The sequence below is a fragment of the Sinocyclocheilus grahami genome, unplaced genomic scaffold, assembly GCF_001515645.1.
Source record: "Sinocyclocheilus grahami isolate Dianchi unplaced genomic scaffold, SAMN03320097.WGS_v1.1 scaffold70.1, whole genome shotgun sequence".
In the NCBI taxonomy this organism is placed as follows: domain Eukaryota; kingdom Metazoa; phylum Chordata; class Actinopteri; order Cypriniformes; family Cyprinidae; genus Sinocyclocheilus; species Sinocyclocheilus grahami.
In genome coordinates, this window is record NW_015505249.1 from 514,006 (window position 1) to 533,621 (window position 19,616).

The following is a 19,616-nucleotide window of genomic DNA, read 5'->3' on the forward strand; positions in this document are numbered from 1 at the left end:
GGGGGGGGGGGGGGGGGGGGGGGGGGGTGCGAGGACTTTCGCACCAAAATAGATACATTTAGACTTTAAACACTCTACACTGACAAATTGTATTCGTTGCATTGATTTTTCATCCAATTGCCCCAAATTAACTTGATTTATTTCATGCAAAGAACACTGTGCAGCCCGTCTAACCACCAATAAACGAACCTGCATTTACACCAATTAACACAATAGCTTTTGTCACGCGCGGAGCCGATAAAAAATATCAGACAACCAGCGCAAACAGACTCTAAGCAGATGTCAGTGGGATGGTTTAAAGAACTCCTTTATCTGCAAGAGTGAATGGTGTCTTTTCAGCGCGCACAAAGGACGCGTCCGAGCGAGAAACTTTCCACTTTTTTTGACAAGCCACCAATCTGCTGGTAAGAACAAGAGCGCCCGCTTCCAGACGCCGGGTCAGATGCGACTCTCGACTCGCCGGGGAAATGTATATGCCTCGCTGAAAATGAGGAAAGGAAGAGAGTGCGGATTCAATTTGGAAACAATTGTTCTTGCGCTGCGTTTTGATATCCGAAATGCCAGAGAAGGCGAGCGAGGCGCCGGGCGCGTAATGGAAGATCTCGGGTTTGTGTTCATCTCACACTTTGCTTTTGGCCAGGAAATAGACTGAGGCTTTTTGAATTGGGATGAGGATGTGGCTTTATACCAGAGGCGTAAATATAAATCGAACGCGGTTGTGTTGTTTTATCTGGCTGGAGTTGTAATAATTGTATCCCACACGCTTAAAAAATAAAGCTTCTTCGGTTGTTCTATTCAAACAACTCCAACTTGAATTGTTTAGAGATGCTTCTTTGGAGACGCCAAACGAATTCTAGTCTTTTTCGTTTACAGATTCTAAAAGACTACAAAACAAAAGTGCCTAAAAAAGCACCTTCTCCAACGATAAGTTCTGGTTCTAAGTGGAACCTTTATTTTGATTTATTTTTAAATGTGTACGATTGGCTATTATTCACATGCATGAACTCACGTTTGTATTTTTCTCACGTATCGCAGCAAGAGAATCAACTGCATTACCTCAACAATAACGATCATGTGAAATCATTACATTGTTTGTTCTGAAACAGTTGCCGCGTGATTGATAGCGCGCTTCATTTTACGACTTTTCAATAGCTCGATCCTTTTATAGCTGCACAAACAGAAGTGAATCACTCTTCTGGAGGCACGCGGTCATATTTAACGGACTAAAAGTGCGACAGACGCCTAACGATGCTTTCAAGGGGACATATGAATGAAGGGCTGCCCTGCACTTCATAAAATATGAACAAATATAGTGTGCAAGCTGTGACCCTCAATTAAAATTCTTATATCGCCTTACTGCTTGCTTTTGTCTTTATTCGGCTGAAAGAGGATTTTTTTGCGCCTCGGATCAAGTGTTTTTTTCCCTAATAAATAAGTTTTAGATTGCTGCACACAAACGGAGCAAGGGCTGAAAACTGTCTGGCTGGAAATACATTGGCTTGCTCTAATGCAATTCATTACGTCTGTTTACCTCGTACAAAATGTACAGATTGAATTTCTGTACACCAATACCCGGCCTGCAGCCAGCAAGGGGATTTCAAGCTTTATTTGTGAAAGGCGAAGCGAAGCAAAACATTTTATTAAATGCATTTGAGGGGGATACACAACTGTTTCCTGACCTCACCAGTAATGAAAAAGAAAAAGAAGAAAAAAAGAATCTCTAGGTCCTCTGAGCTGCAGCAAAAGGCGGTGATCACAACTAAAGTTCAGGAATCAACACAATAAAAAAAAGCTATAAAACAAAACGCATAGCCTACGACCAGCACAATACTTATTAAGTATTAACAAAACGTATAATAATGCAAATCATAATAATATTTATGCTGTATTTCCACTATGGTGTATACAATATGCACACGAAAAACAGCTAATAATGTAAATATAACCATTCATATTGGTAATTGTATCACCAAACAATTAGGCCGACAAACAGAATCAGAGAATTTTTTTTTTTAATTGAAAATGATTTTTCCACGTTTTCCTTCAGAAAATAAGTATTAACAAAACGTATAATAATGCAAATCATAATAATATTTATGCTGTATTTCCACTATGGTGTATACAATATGCACACGAAAAACAGCTAATAATGTAAATATAACCATTCATAATATTGGTAATTGTATCACCAAACAATTAGGCCGACAAACAGAATCAGAGAATTTTTTTTTTTAATTGAAAATGATTTTTCCACGTTTTCCTTCAGAAAACTGATTTAATGCACTAAAAACTATAAAATCAAATTATAAATTCAAAGACGTTCAAAACATTTGGCAAATTGAAGTGAAGGTTAAACAAACATACGTTTACTACACTATGCACGCGTAATATTTAAGTTAAATCAGTAATAATACTATTTTAATAACTTTAATATAGACCTATATATATATAATATGTAATGTTATAATAATAACAAAAGCTTCTATGGATACATTTGTGTGAAGTTAAAACGCACTAACCTCGTAATATTTAACAGTTATAACAACACTATTTTTATTACTTTGATATACATAATATGTAACGTCTATAAAAATAATGGTAGTAGTAACACATTTATAATATTTACTCATTTTCTAAGATGAAAGGTATTTTATAAGTCCTTTGCGCAGGGATTGCAGAAGTTATGCATCAGTGATACTGTGTGTGTCACGAGAGAGAGAGAGAGAAGAAGAGAGAGAGAAGGAGGGTAATTTGAGAGGTGATTCAGAAGCAAAGCTGAGTTGCATCTCTCTCTCTCCCACCAGATAGCGATAACAAGCTCGCATCAATCTTACACTGCATAGAAATAAAAATAGACAAACAAACAAACTCGCGCCCTGCAAGTTAATGCGGCGCATCTGAGTGGAAAGTAGACATTTTCACGCGCTCTGGAGATGAGGAGTGACTTTTAATAAAATCACAAGAAAAACAAATGTAATTCTGAACGCGGTCTGGAGCTGAGAGAATTCTGCTCCGGGGATTTTCAGCGAGGCTTTTGTTTGAGTCACCATCTCGTGGCCTTCATATCCACCATCACATCTGTCCCACGCGCGCACTGACATGCAGGACACATTTCCACACATACATGATTGTGCTTCTCCACCAGCACACACACACACGTTTCAATTCAAATACAGACTAATAACCACTAACCCTAACAATTGCGCAAAAGGAAGCATTTTATATTAAAAATATATACTTTATATTATATGCTTATACCTTATTATATCACATGTATGATGACCTATATTACAAAAAAATTATTTACTCTTCTCCCGAATTGACTTTTGACTCCCGATTACTAAAACCATATAAAACTAAACAATAAAACCAACCTCGAAGTCATTCAAAAAAAAGTTTTTATGTGCACTACTCTTCCCTTCAATATAGTTTAGTAAATATATAGTAAATATAGTTTGACTCCAAAATGTGGCATAATCGCATTCTTAGTTAATTGCATAATTGTACTCAAAATACAGCTTTTTTATTTCGGAAAAATGATATGACATGTATTTGTAAACATCTCCTCTTTAAGGATGTCCCCAAAATAATAATAATAATAAATTATATATATATATATATAAATTATTATTATTTTGGGGACATATATATATATATATATATATATATATATATATATATATAAATTATATTAATATACGCAATAGGCCTAAAAATATTATGTAGCATATTTTTATTCCAACTGACTCCAATTTCTCTTAAATAACAATAAATAATATTAAATATAAATTATATAAACTGTATTATTATTAATTTTAGGGAAAATATTTGACCACTTTTCCGTCCACAAAACGAGGTTTTGTGCAAATTAGCCACTTTATGTGGTACATTTTCAGCTATTTTACTCCTAATGACGCAAATACACACGTTTGTTGGTTCACTGACTTCTCTTGTTCTAGCTCACTAAAACCTTTCTGCATTTTCCGACTTTCATTAAAACAGTTATTAGTGATTTTAAGTCTTACTGTCCCTACGGGGGTCCACACAACATAGACAAACCCTGCTCCACACCCATATTACGTGCAGCATGAGGCCCTCTTTCTCCGGTTCCACGGCGGAATGTGATTCACGGGGCGTCTATATTCACTCAATTAGAGAATTCTAAAGAGAAAATCGATCGTCCATCTGCAGAAATGCCAGTTTAACAAATTAGATTCTTGTTTCGTGCAGGTGATGCGGTGACAGTCGGGGGGATTAAAGGTAATAAGTTGTTGTGTTTTAGCTGGAGGAGGAGGAGGAGGAGGGGGTGATGAAGACCCCAATCCATCAGGTGCTCGGTTCCTCCGGTAGCGCAAGCAGACTCGGTGCATCTCATGCTCCAATTAGAGGCGCTGCCCTCCGAACGGACTCGATTAGACCGTGATTTATCCGAAAGAAATATAATTATGGCTCCAAATAAAATAATCAGCATTGAAGAGCGATTTCCTTAACGAGATGGAGCGGTTGGGTGTCACGGAGTGGCGGCGCCTCATTAGCGCTATAATGAGGCTTCGGGGTGAACCCGATAATTATCGAAATATGTAGAATGAAGACCAAGCCAAATGGAACCCGAATTCATCTGCTCCTTCGGCTTTCAAAAAAACAACAACCCGAAACACATTTCAAAACACACCGAATTAGGCGGAACTCTATAGACTTGAGAGGAAACGCGATTGTGGGATGAACCCGACAGAAATCCGTTCAATTATTTGTGTTAGTGAGGAAACACCCATTGAAAACGACAACATTAAAACAACTCCTAATCACAACAGTGCAACACTACTGGAAATGCCTAGAGAAAAAGATATTTGCGTTATACACCGCAAAAATAGAAAGATATGGATATATATAAGGCGCAGAGGGCCAAAATGGTGCATCAAGTATCTTTTCATTTTTATACATGGGCCTATATGTGAAAAATGATTTAAATTCAACCACACACACACACACACTCAAGTCAAAATATAACAAAACAGTCATGTGAAGAAAAATAATAATACATATATATATATATATATATGCTGTCAAACAATTAATCGCATCCAAAATAAGTTGTTTTCATGTGTGTACTGTGTATATTTATGTACACTGTAAAAAAAAATTATGGTAAAAAATACAGTAGCACCATTTTAGGTTTTACGGTTTTAACTTAAATTTACAGTTAAATACTGTATTTTCATTAACTGATATAATGTTAATATGCCAACCTACTGAAGTACTGAAATCTGTTTTGTACCTTTGTAATACACTGATAACCACCAAATGCAGGTGGTGATGAGAAAGTCACATGATGAACCAAAGCCCATCACTAGCAGCTTTTAGATAATAACATATATAGAAGGTGCACAGTGTCATTCACACAAAGCTAAACACCATCATGGTAACACAAATGACACTGAAATAATGCAATAAACATTCATTTAACAACATTAGGTGTAACACACAACCCTAATATACAAAACTGATAAGAAAAAACTAAGAAGTAAAATAGTTATTTCAACAAAAAAACATCAAATTTAAAAAATATGTGGTGCAGGGAATTCTGGGAATGTCAATTTACAGTTATTCACTGTAAATTATACTGTCTTTTTCACTTCCAAAAACGGTATACTACCGTAAAATTAATGTCCAATACAGTTTTTCACCATATATAGTAGGGGAATTTACCATTAACCATTTAACAGGTTTTTACTGTAGCATTTTTACAGTCTTTTACCGTTAAATTCACGGTCATTTTTTACAGTGTATATATAAATACACACGTATACATTTAAGAAAAATTTTATATATTAAATATATTTATATATAATATAAATTATATGAATATACAAATAAATGTAAATAGTTTAATCAGAAGTAACTTCCATTATTACTGGGCCAAAGATGATTTTTAATGGATTAATCCTTTATAAATCACAGGTGGGCCATCACAGATGTTCCACTAAAATTAACCACAGTCTCTAAATATTACAGACACAGACTTTTTTGTAAACAGTACATCTATTATTTTACTAAAACATTCAGTTCCTTGAATACTGATTATGCCAGCTCTTAAAAATGAATGCCACTTGGTTTGATTACCTTATGTATTATGTTTGCTTTTGTTATTGAATGCAACAATATACACTCACGTTTAAGTCCAAGTAGTTTTTGGCCCACTTTAAATAGAAAACAATACATAAGCATACAGACAACTGAAGAGTTCTGTTAAAAATTCTCACCTATTTGATATGAAATGCATTGCAGTAAGCTGTTGCGAAGGAAACTTCTTCACCATTTACCTTGACAACGCTGATTGTAAAATCTGAGAGACTGGGAAAAGCTTGATGCAATCTCTACCAGAGGATCAGAAATAGGCCCTCCATTTTCTAATATCCATAGCTAATATAAAATGACATTCATAGCCAACAAAATACACCCTGAATTCAAATGATGTAATTATATTGAAATTGCAGAATATGCATGTTACTCCAGCAAATAGGTCAAAGCAGCCTTGTGCACGTGCTTGCATGAGAGAATCTGGCCAGCGGAGGTCAGTGTCCTTTCAGGAGAGCTGGAAATATATTCTCATCATAGATTAGTTTTTCATGCTATACCTGTCTCCCTCTGCATGCAGGAAAGCAAAGCCTGTCCATGTGACTGACATCCAGGTTCAAATTCTGCATTCATTTCTGCAGTCCTATGAGAAGGGAAACATATGGCATCTTATATCAAAACATAAAGGCTACTGTTTTACATGTTAATTCAGCTTTGTGTAGTCACACATACCTGCAGCAGGAATAAATGTGAAAACCTTACAAGAAATCAAAGACGTGTCACAATTTTTCCCTTTTCAGCAGGCGAAGCTCTAATCTAAAAACTTAACATACTATAATGAACTGAAGATATAGAGCTGAACAAAAAACAACAGTATTCAATAATAACTATATGCATGAAGGAAACAGAAGGGTTTGAAATAGTGAAAATAAACTTTATTTCATGATTGTGTAAATTTGATCACAGAAGGCTAGGAAGAAAACAGTGCCATTAAATTATGAATCAATACAAATGCAAACGTAAGCAATCAGTAAACACATGGCATTGCTTCTGAAACGCTGAACAAGTCAGAACAAATGGAATGGACACTTGGGATGCCAGTGTGTATGTTAGCGTCTGTGAGTGTTAATTCGTTTGTGTCCATCATCCTTCCAGCTTGACTGAATCTAAAACAGTTCTAGCCTCCGTGTATTCTTCCTTTTCAGCCAATTCCTCTTCCGTTTCCTGAAAATAAAAACGGTTTGAAGTCATTGCCTGCACCCAATCTGGAGTCTTAATGAGTATGACTACTATTTTGTTCATTGAAAACAAATATGAATAATAAACAAATAAAATGAAGAAAATTATGCATCTTACAATCCTAGTAATTTACAATAAATTCAAAGCATTGGTTACAGAATTTAATGAACTGATCATAATTACTTACGATACTTATTGCGCATTTGTTTCTTATTCAAAATACTGGTTTATTTTAAGATCGCAATGTGTTTGTTTTTTTATCATGAATTATATCAATATAATTAGATCAAACCAAACCTCAAGATTCCAAGATGCACTGCATCATTTTAGTCAATATAAAAATGGAACATTTAACAAAATATTTACACTTCTAGGGTTTTAACTGTCTACAGAGTGGGAGTTTTCCATCCAGTTGGAGTTAGTAAATCAGATCACAGTAACACAATGAAAGGGACTAACTACATCACCAAAAACAGCTAATCCACTCAGTGAGCCTGTCAGATAATCACACACACAAGCACCTCAGACAAACAAACACACTCACACACGTAACAGTGTGAAAATGTAATGGAGGCAGTGAGAGGAGTAGGTCATATCAATGCTAATCGATCGACGACGGTTTCTATGGAGGCCATTGCCGTGACAACATTACTAATGAACTGAAATGAGTGCAGCACAGAACTGAGTGTGTGTGAAGCCTCACTGAGCTGCTGCTGTGGCTGGCGGCAAGTTTTACTCTGACACGAAATAGTAGAGGGTTTAAAATTTTTTTTATTGAAACTCACACAAACAGGAGCTGCCACAGCGGGCGATCACAGATTTGTTTGCTGTTAATTAATGTGGCCCCTGTAATCGCCTACTTCCTCTATATACGGCAACAAACAGGAAGCGGACTGCACACGGTATCTTTCTCACACACATAATCATGCCATGTCAAGGTGTCCTGGGCTTAACACTGATCCAAAAACCTGGGAGATGCCTAGACACAAAAATGTCCTCCTGTACAATATTCACACTATACAAACTCACCTTCTGGTTATCCAAGATGTAGATGAGTTTGTTTCATCATGGGAACAGATTTGGAGAAATTTAGCATAATATTACTTGCTCACCAATGGATCCTCTGCAGTGAATGGGTGCCGTCAGAACGAGAGTCCAAACAGCTGACAAAAACATCACAATAATCCACACCACTCCAGTCCATCAATTAACATCATGTGAAGCAAAAAGCTGTGTGTTTTTAAGAAACATCTACCATTACATGGATATTAACTTCAAACTCCAGTGAAAAAAAAAATCTGGTCTGAATCAGGGGAGAGATATGCACAGATCAAGCAACATTTACAAGTGAAAACAGTTCAAAAGAGTTCTATACAAATATGTTGGGAGGGTTTTGATGTGAGAGGACAACATGGGATGGACTTTTCCACTAAAAGAAGCGTTATTATAGTCTATGGACTCATATTTTGGACAAAAGAGATGGTTTTAAATTTAAACGTCTTGATGGATTTGTTTAATACAAACATGCAGCTTTTCACTTCATGGGATGTTAATTGATGGACTGGACTGGAGTGGATTACTTGTGGACTATTGTGATGTTTTTATCAGCTGTTTGGACTCTCATTCTGTCGGCACCCATTCACTGAAGAGGATCCACTGAGGATCCAGTGAGCAAGTGATGTAATGCTAAGTTTCTCCAAATCTGTTCTGATCAAGAAACAAACTCATTTACATCTTGGATGGCCTGAGGGTGAGGACATTGAGCAAATTTTCATTTTTGGGTAACTATTTCTTTAAAAGCGCCACGGAGTTCAAACCTTTCAGGTGGGTCAACGTCTGAAACAGTGTGTGCGTTTCATATTCTCACCAACAGTTGTTGCAGGTCAGCGTGGGCCATGGCTAAACGACGATGGCAGTCAGGGATCATCATTCTTGACTCTTGCAACACCTCCATCTGTTAAAGACACGTTTAAGAGATTTTACTGGCTCTGTACTATAACAAAACAAAAAGACGACATATTTCACATAAAAACATCATCTAGAAAAACCCAGAACATCTCTCTTATTCTCAGAGAGCATTTTATATTTCTGTATTACTTCGTTAAGCATTTGAAGGAGCTCACTGGAAAACTCCTGGTTGAGTGAGTTTGTAAGTTCTTGGTCCCACCATCAATATCTAATTTGTACGACTATCATCAGATATGAAAATGAGTAAATCATGACAGAATTGTACATTTTATGTGAACTAGTCTTTTAAAACAGAGCTATATATGCATTCACTCCAGATAGAAGGTGAAGTAGAGAATGAAGCAAAAGAGAGAGAGAGAGAGAGAGAGAGAGAGAGAGAGAACACATGGGCCACTACTCCTTGAGAACATCTAAATTAGCAGCATGTGTTGTTAATTACAAAACTCCTCTAAAGTTACATAACGTCATTAATTTTGCATCAGCACATTAAAACTCATTAAAACTCACCCTGATTTCACTCACAGCACTGCCATACTGAATCAGCAGTGTCTCTTTCACCGTTACATCTTGTTTTTAAGTCCATAAATAATAATGTACTCGTTCTAATAAATGTATATTGTAACGTACTGATTCTAATATATATAAAAAAATCACTTACATTGCTGGTAGGTTATCATAGCACAAATTAACACTCTCTCTACGATTAATTTTTTTTAGAAGAGTTCTAAACTAACGCGCAGTCTTCACTGTATCTAACGCACACATGGCTGATTCACTCGACGCGTCCGCAAGTTTGCTTAGGTGCGCACGGCAGGACATTCTGTGCAGCTCCGCTTCCGAAGATGCATGAGTTCAAAGCGACTTTTTGGAAGACCAAACAAAGTAGTTTCGCTTTTACAACGAAGCACACAGCGTCTTTACCACATTGCGGCGGAAACAACAAAACTACAGCGAAAATAAAAGTTATGCCTTCTTTCTTTACGTGAACATTTGGGCGGCGTTATGCAAATCTTCCCACATCGTGATGTAGATATGTGGGGACGTGTTAGAATGAGCCATTTTAGGTAGGTGTGGTTGACTCTTAACTTTTATAAAGTATCTCTTTGGATTTGAGACTTTAGTCTTTGCAACTTTAAAGATCTTCTTTATGCACCAAGAGCTTGTAACACTCCAAAGAGAAAGGAAAAATTTAAATGGCATCATATGACCCCTTTAAGTTCAGTCACACACACAGATCACGTTGCGGCCGCACTCACACATTCAGGAACACATTTTTTAGCGCTGCCCCGCGGTTTTATCAACTAAATAGCTTAATCGCTCAAGAGCTACATTATCTTTTTCAACAAGGAGCTGGTAACATCATTGTTTCTAAAGGAATTAAAGCCACAGCTTTACTGTTAATAGAGAAATGCGGCAAAACGGTGGTAATTCATACATACACAGCCTCTCTCTTTCTCTCTCTCATAAATGAACACTCGATGAATTACAATTTTCTGAGAATAGAATATTGAAGTGGAGATCGCTAAACTGCAAGCTAACCGGTGTTTTCGGAAAGCAAGCGCATTTATCCACAGTGGAGAGAGAGCGCATGCACATTGTTGTCAGGCTGACAAAGATAAGTAGCACAATTAGCAGATATTTCCGTACTGCCCAAGTGTGAAGGTCTGTTTCGGGGATTACGTCTCTTTATATCAGGCAACCCCAGTTGTGTTCCTCTGTGGCCAGATTAAAACCTTGTTGTAGCTTACAGTGGTGTGAAAAAGTGTTGGCCCCCTTCCTGATTTCTTATTTTTTTGCATGCTTGTCACACTTTAATGTTTCAGATCATCAAACAAATTTAAATATTAGTAAAAGATAACACAAGTGAACACAACATGCAGTTTTTAAATGAAGGTTTTTATTATTAAGGGAAAACAAAATCCAAAACTACATGGCCCTGTGTGAAAAAGTGTTTGCCCCCTAAACCTAATAACTGGTTGGGCCACCCTTAGCAGCAACAACTGCCATCAGGCGTTTGCGATAACTTGGAATTTTGGTCCACTCATCTATGCAGATTTGTTGTAATTCAGCCACACTGGAGGGTTTTTGAGGATGAACCGCCTTTTTAAGGTCATGCCACAGCATCTCAATAGGATCAGGTGTGGCAGTAATCAGGACTGGGTGTGGCTAGAGAAATTTAACTCCGGTGTAATAAACCACAGTTTTAACAGGGGGGCAAACACTTCTTCACACAGGGCCATGTAGTTTTGGATTTTGTTTTCCCTTAATAATAAAAACCTTCATTTAAAAACTGCATGTTGTGTTTACTTGTGTTATCTTTGACTAATATTTAAATTTGTTTGATGATCTGAAACATTAGTGTGAGACAAACACGCAAAAAAATGAGAAATCAGGAAGGGGGCCAACACTTTTTCACACCACTGTATATATGCTCTATTCATTCTTTTTTAGAAACCTCGCATTTTTCTACTCAATTTTAAACGTAAAATTTAAAACAAATTAAGCGTGGTCCACTGCTGCACACGTGCCACAATATTGATACAGGGCCAGCTGTATCGCTGCTCGTCAAATCTCTGTGATGATACATCGTCTTATCGATATTTTGAACACAGCACTATTGCCAACCGCTGCATGTTTCATCAGTTCTGGACCCCAAACATAGCACTTTTATGGTCCTTTAAATGAGTGAGTCTCATCAGGTTTCTCAACAGGGCAGGTGTTGTTTCAGGTAGTTTATTCTTCTTACCTGTTTCTTGATTACATACTCGTCTCCTGCCTCTGCCTTGAGACGCTCAATCTTCTCTTCCTGCTGCTTTGCCTCCTTTATGTAAAACACCTTCTCTTTGGCCAAACTGAGAGAGAGAGAGAAACAAGAATGAGAATAGATAGTGAGAGGTGAGTTTTACTCAAAAAAAATTCAATACTTATTTGTCCGTCCGATGCTGTCAAGAATTTACGCCTATGAAGACAAACAACTAGCTAACTTGCAGATCTCTCAAAATACAAATAAACCACCTTTAAGGGCCTGAAATCAGAGAACCAACTTCAAATGCCTTGACGTTTCACTTTACTAACCTTTTTTATTGCATTTTACACAAATAAAAAACAATGCAAGTATAGTTTAGTACGGTTGATATACATAATACAACAAAAAGATGACAACTAAGATGCAGACAATATTGTGGAAATTAAATGCACTACCATTTAAGTTTGGGGTCAGTAAGATTTTGTTTTTGAAGAAATGCATACTTTTATTAATCATGGATGCATTAAATTGATCAAAAGTGACAAAGCCACTAAAATGTTTCTATTTCAAATAAATGCTGTTCTTTTGCATTTTCTATTCATCCTGGGAAAAAGTGTACCACTGTTTCTGTACAAATATTAAGCAGCACAGCTGTTTTCAACACTGAAAATAATAAGAAATGTTTCTTGAGCAGCAAATCAGCATATTAGAATGATTTCTGAAGGACCATGTGACACTGAAGACTGGAGTAATAATAAAATGTAAAGGAATAAATTACATTATATATATTCAAACAGAAAACAGTTATTTTAAACTGTACTAATATTTTACAGTAGTACTGTTTTCACAGCATTTTTGATCAAATAAATGCTGCTTTGGGGAGCATAAAATATTCTTATCTTAATGACCCCAAACTTTTAACAACATTAAATGGTAAAAACACACTCAGACAAAACAAATGCAAGATGTTAACAGTCCTCTAAGATTCCCCACAAAATTTAAACCCACTAATCAAACACCTAGCTCTATACTCCACTGTATCCTACTGTAAACACACCCTTCCCAAGTCTCTTGTCTTTTTCCTCTTTCTTAAAGATATCAACCGTCAATCTCAGAAAAGCTGCATGCTTGCTAGCCACGGCACTAACCTGCATCAGCTACTTCCTGATCGCTACGCTAATCTGTCTTTTAACGGCATCTGTCTCCGTCTCCCTCGCACACCACTCACGAAGACACTGTACTGCCCCTACTAGGATTAATTGATCATCAATTTAGTCCCTAATTTGGACCAAGTCAGGTGGCAAATGGGCCACTTTTGCTTGATTGTTAGTGAAAACGCAGAGCGAGTACATTGATAAATTTTGATTATTTATCAATTATGGCCAAATGAACTAAACGGACTGAATAAATTCGCGGCCTGATTGCCGTAATGGAGTTTGAAAATATCACTATTGATAATGATTCAAGCTAATAGCCGCTTTCCGTCTGCGGCTTGCTCGCTTGTCGGGACGACATGGCGTTGCGGAATTCATTTTTCATAAAATCAGCCGTGTATGTGTGTGTGTTAGACAGAGAAAGAGAGAGAGAGCAGGAGACACTTCTCCATTAATCAAACATACTGCCAGCCCGGGCCGCGTGCCGTAAGACTCGCCTCCGGCTGTGACAATGTGTCATATTTTACGTCAATTACGCTGGTTTTAACAGGCTTCTATCGCAACGCCCTGGTGCAACTCTCAACATATGCTCAAGGTAAGGCTTACTCCGACATGCGCGCAAAAATTAGACCGCGGGAAAAGGAGAGGGGGTGCAAGCAGGGTGGAAAGATCGGGGTGTAGCATAATTCTAATAAAAGTGAGGGACAGGCTAATGAAAAAGTGTCATGCTGATGTTAATTTCTTGTTTCTGCAGGGTGATGTGGGAGCTGCTTATAGCAGGGGCGGAGCTGGGCAGCTGTAAATGGGGCTGCCAGGGCTGCTTCCTTCAGCTTAATGGAAAAAGCATCTCTCTGGAAAATAGAGAAAAGAATTAGACTCGACACACACATTCTCTCCCCTCTAATACTGTATTTTTGAGGCGGCGGGTCGGCGGCGAGACCCGGTGACAAAAGCAAATTACGTCTGTCATTTTATTAAGTGCATCCGCTGAGCTAGGCCAAAAAAAACTGACTGGAATACATCACCAAAAAGAAGAAAAGAATAGGGTAGAACAGAGATGACGAGATGTGGAAGACCAACACCATCCGGTTGTCAAAGCCAAGATGGAGAGAAATTTCTGTAAAATAGCTAATTTCTTTACAGGATGAATATATTGATATTTTGTGAGACGTTTGGACTAAATGCTTCAGATTGAGCAGAGAACACTATTGAGTTGGCATGAGATCTTGACCGCTTCATAGGGCATTTCAGGAACACCCTGGAGGCGTTTGAAGACGTGGAGTTCAGGGATGTAGCAGTATGAGAGGAGCTTGACCTGAAAGTGTAATTAACTGACATTACAAGCACCCACATTTACTGCAGCACCAGGTCTTACAACATGTTGAGACGTCACCTCAGGATAACTCTTCATGGCCCTGCATCCCCAAACAGTGTGAGAACAGGAGTCATTGGTGGAAAGGATGACTACTTTACAATGTCATTTAATAAAACTGTCCAGCAGCACAACAGTATGGTCTGAAATACAAAAAGCGTACAAATAGCAGTGCCAGAAACTCTGGCATAACCACGATAAAAATGCCATACTGTAAAAAATTTCTCTGTAAATTTACAGTAGAAAAAAATTTAAGGGGGTCTGAATACTTTCCGTACCCACTGTATATATATACACTGACAATATTTCAGGTATTGCAAAATGACTGTATATTTTACAACTAATATTTGTATATTTCATTAAGTTGTGTAATGTTAATGCACACTGTATACATACAGTAATATACTTGAAGCACCAAAATCTGCATTGTACCTTAAAAAGTACTGATAAACACCATAATAATACAAGTAGTAAACTAGAAAAACCACATGACAAAATTCATGATGAACTCATGATGAATGTATTTGCAAAAACCAGTAATTTGACAGAAACCTTCTGACAACATTGCTAATGCATAATGCATATAAAACGGTTTTATTTTTAAGCAAGGCGACTTACATTGCATTCAAGGTATATCACTTCATGTATTCCTTTGGAATTGAACCTGAACTTGGCATTGTTAGCGTAATGCTCTAGTTTGAATTCTGCAATTTTTTGTCAGAAGTTGGACCGTTGGACATTATATTCCCCACGTTTACAATATCCCAAGAGCCTCTGTTTTTACACAGAATAGTATTTCAACATCAAAAAATAATATTTTATCCTATATTGACTGCATCAGCCATCATGATTTCCTCATATCAGCATTGGCTTTCATTGTAAAAGATTTGACCATACAGAACAAAAATGATCACCCATGGGCCAAAAGCAGGTGAAGATATGTGAAGCTAGTGCAAACATACAAACCGACTTAAAATGAGTAAACCATGTGACCATCAAGCAGCCCACACCTTACGGGCCTGACAAATGAAGAAATGCAATTCAGCAATACAGCTTTCAGAGGTGGACAAAATCAATTATCTGACCTGGAGCCGAGAAGGCCCAGTCTGAGTGAACCACAGAGGCCTGTGCTCGCATGGGGAGAGAAATCTGAGACAAATCTATAGAACCTAAAGACCCAGCTGAAAGAAAACAAAGCAGCTCGCACCGCTCTAATCGATACCAAGGCTGGACCATCCACAGAGAGCAAAAAACAGATGGGAAATCCAGAAGAAACATGTCTGAGAGACACGAACGATGTGTCTGCCGTTGCTGGGCCTGACAGCGGGAATGTTCCATCATAAAATCATCAATCAACACCAACAGTGCCCACGCAATAAGCAAATTCAGCATAAATGAATTCAGACAACAAGATGTGATTGGTCCCTCATGTGAACATCAGCTGAGTTTGACAGGCTGAGTGTTCGGTTCTTATCGCGGTGCGGCTCATTACGATGTTGTCTCCAGTGTTGGCATGGTGTGCGAGTTGTTTCCTAACCCTCTCTCGTTCTCAGTCCCACTGAGAATCATTCCCACACTTCCATTACCAGCCCTATCAAACAGGCCCATCTCAATCAGGCCCTCATCTGGTCAATCAATGCAAACAGCAGTCAGGTGGGGATTGAGAAGAGAAAAGGAGGGGTGAGGAGGGGAGAGGATGAGGCAAGATCATCAGAGACACTCACAGAACACAAATGACCAACTTTAATACCAGTCTAATATTCGTTAAGAGCTTCTAAGTTCATACTGGGGACTGTCGGTTGTACAGACCAAAAATAATCAATGTCAATGTGATCATATGTAGGTCACAGGTCATATCTGAAGCTAAAAAGTTTGTACCTTCATGCTAGATTCAAAAAATAAAACCAAAATAGATGCGTGTGTGTGTATATATATATATATATATATATGCATGTACAGTATATACCCTCTATTTAAAGTGCAGTCCCAAAAAACCCTTAAATTACTTAAACCACTAGGTTTTAACCACTGACCTCAGCAAGAAGCAAGTTTTTAATAATTTAAAATATAATAAAATTTTGTATCACTTCTTTTATATCTTTTAAAGGGGTCATATGATGTTGCTAAAAAGAACATTATTTAGTGTATTTAGTGTAATGAAATGTTTATGCATACTGTACATCATTGTTTCTCCTCTATGCCCCGCCTTTCTGAAACACATCGATTTTTACAAAGCTCATCGGTCTGAAAAAACAAGGTGTGCTGTGATTGGCCAGCTATCCAGTGCGTTGTGATTGGCTGAATACCTCAAGCGTGTGACGAAAATGTTACGCCCCTACCATACTGTGATGTCCTGTCCGGCCGGAGCGATGACTCAAAAACATGAAAAGCCATTATAAACGAGGCATTCGTTGCATCCAGTGGGGACATAATTATGGATTATAATGACTTATACTGTCTTTTTATGCGTTGCATCGCGCCGCGTAAACACAAAACCATGTCTGCATTTGTGATCGGAGAAATGACAAACAACAAGCACTACTCTACACTGCCCAAAAAACTCGCTTTAAATATATAAAATATAAAAACTCTTTAAATATAAAAAACGCACTTACAGTCTTTGAGTCAGAACAGCCGTTGTAGTAGAAGAGTAGACTCATTGTAGTCTACTCTTCCAGGATCAGGAAACAGTCCTCCATAAAATGTGCTGCACACATCCGAATATTTGGGTTGAAGTGTTCTGGAACAGTGTTGTAAATACAACTTAACCACTGATTTCTAGTCGTGTCCATTTTTGGAAGGCCAAACAAAGTAGTTTCGCTTTCACAACGAAACACACGGCGGGCTTGAGTGAGCGACGGCCGGTGGGCTTGCGGCAACAACATGTGACGACCCCGGGCTGGACTCCGCTTCGTCCACGGTGAAAGCCGATCCGATGATCCACAGCACTAAGTTGATGTAATTCCTAAGCGACCAGCACGGATCAGCTCCAGGCATGACGAAGCAGATATCGTCCTCTTTTGGAAGGCCAAACAAAGTAGTTTCGCTTTCACAATGAAACACACAGTGCCTTCACGACATGGCGGCAGCAACAATACTACAGCGAGAATAAAAGTTACGCCTTCTTTCTTTGCGTGAACATTTGGGCGGCGTTATGCAAATCTTCCCACATCGTGATGTAGACATGTGGGGGCGTGTTAGAACGAGCCGTTTTAGGTTGGTGTGGCTGACTCTTAACTTTTATAAATAATATCTCTTTGGATTTGAAACTTTAGTCTTTGCAACTTTACAGATCTTCTTTATGCACCAAGAGCTTGTAACACTCCAAAGAGAAAGGAAAACTTGAAATCGCATCATATGACCCCTTTAATAAGCAGATCAAAATAAGCATCTTTTATTTTTCAATAAATAATATCTGTTACGCTGAATGACAATGGAACATTATTTCACCCATATATTGACATTTTATTTTCACTAAACGTATTAGAAACAGTAAAGAAGACTCTTTACTCGCATATAATATGCTTTCTCTATGTATATAAAATTACCTTTGTAAATTTAATTTGATGCGTGGACTAAAATGGGACTTCTATCCTTTGACCCATTTACACACACACACACACACACACACACACACACACTCAACAAACATATACAAACATAAAATGCATTAAATACACACATATCTTCTGTAATACGCATACATACTCATACATACAAAACACACATAACTTATTAAATAATCAGCAATTACAGCTTCTAAACGACTCAGAAATCATATTACGTCATTCTTGATTATGTTTAATTATAGGCCAGACAAACACACATACTGCCTGACAGGGTATAAAAATATCTATTGCATGTGGCATTAACAGCCTCAACTTCAATTCAGCATCTTCAGCATCTCAATTCAGCACCTGAACAATGCTACAGCAGCTGTCAGAGCACCGGGCTGTATTTACAGCTTCCGCCTAATGAGGACACTCATCTGCGGCGTACGCCCGTACAGGGGCACGGTGAATCCGCGGCCTAACCCTGCTGACATTAGAACACTTCAGAAATAAGATTACTCAGTCTTCTTACCGTTTAACCACCCCGGTCTTGATTTTAATTTGCCGTATTCTTGGATCCGCCATTGTTCGTGTTGTTTGAAATAGTGCAAACGGAAGATAAAGCGGATAAATATGTTTATAATAAGAGAAGCGCGCAGCCGAGATGAACCTGTTAGCGCAGACGCACCAACACAGCAGAAAATGTACGCATGCGCAGATGAAGCAGAGCGTGTGACAGTTCAAAGATCAACTCAAAAAGCAAATGTATTTGTTTCTTTAGTTTTACTACATTTTATAACGCCATTTATGTAGGCTGTTTACCAATAAAGTCGATAAAATAGTTTAAAAAAAACACTACCAGCAACAGTATCATTGTTGTAATTAAAGCGTGGTAATTATTTTAAGTAGGCTTATCTATGAGCATCATGTAAATGTCAGTGTATGAACACAGTAATCATTTAATACCATAAATAGTTTAAATAAAGGTGCCATGGTATTATGTCTTTCTTAACCTTTCTTCTTTTACTGCTGATTATCAATTAGTCTTGATATCTCTACACTCTAATAGCCTATGTAAATCATACGCAGCTATAACCAATACTAAAATTAAACAGATCGATTAGTAAACTAATCTTTTAATTACAGCATAAATTATATTACTGGCCTTGCTTTTTTATTTTAACTATTTATGGGGACTTAATAGGCTTTAAGTGATAATATACTGAAAACTATTTTCAATAATAAATATTATTACAACAATTATTGATTAATAATTATTACTTATAGCGTTTATACTATTGTTATTATTTTAAATGATTATGTTTCATTATTTTAGTTAAGTGGACGGATAAGTTCTCCATTAGTTAGTTAAGTAATAATAATTATTGATGTCATTAATTATAAACGATTATATTTTATAACGTTTAATTTATTTTAAATTATTATTATTAGACATTCCACATTTTATAATTATATTATTACTATTATTGAGTGGACAGAAGGTCTCTGCT

The 19,616-nt window shown here is 37.4% G+C and overlaps 1 protein-coding gene across 1 annotated transcript; it reads right to left on the reverse strand.

The window, feature by feature from the left end:
* Nucleotides 1-6,995: 6,995 nt before the first annotated feature.
* LOC107585384 (tubulin-specific chaperone A) lies at nucleotides 6,996-18,822 on the reverse strand. The gene is made up of 4 exons (XM_016272390.1): nucleotides 18,638-18,822; nucleotides 12,029-12,134; nucleotides 9,182-9,268; nucleotides 6,996-7,299 (listed from the first exon to the last, which is right to left on the reverse strand). Exons 1-4 carry the CDS (start codon nucleotides 18,688-18,690, stop codon nucleotides 7,219-7,221), a joined length of 327 nt encoding a protein of 108 aa, XP_016127876.1. The 5' UTR covers nucleotides 18,691-18,822; the 3' UTR covers nucleotides 6,996-7,218.
* Nucleotides 18,823-19,616: the final 794 nt, after the last annotated feature.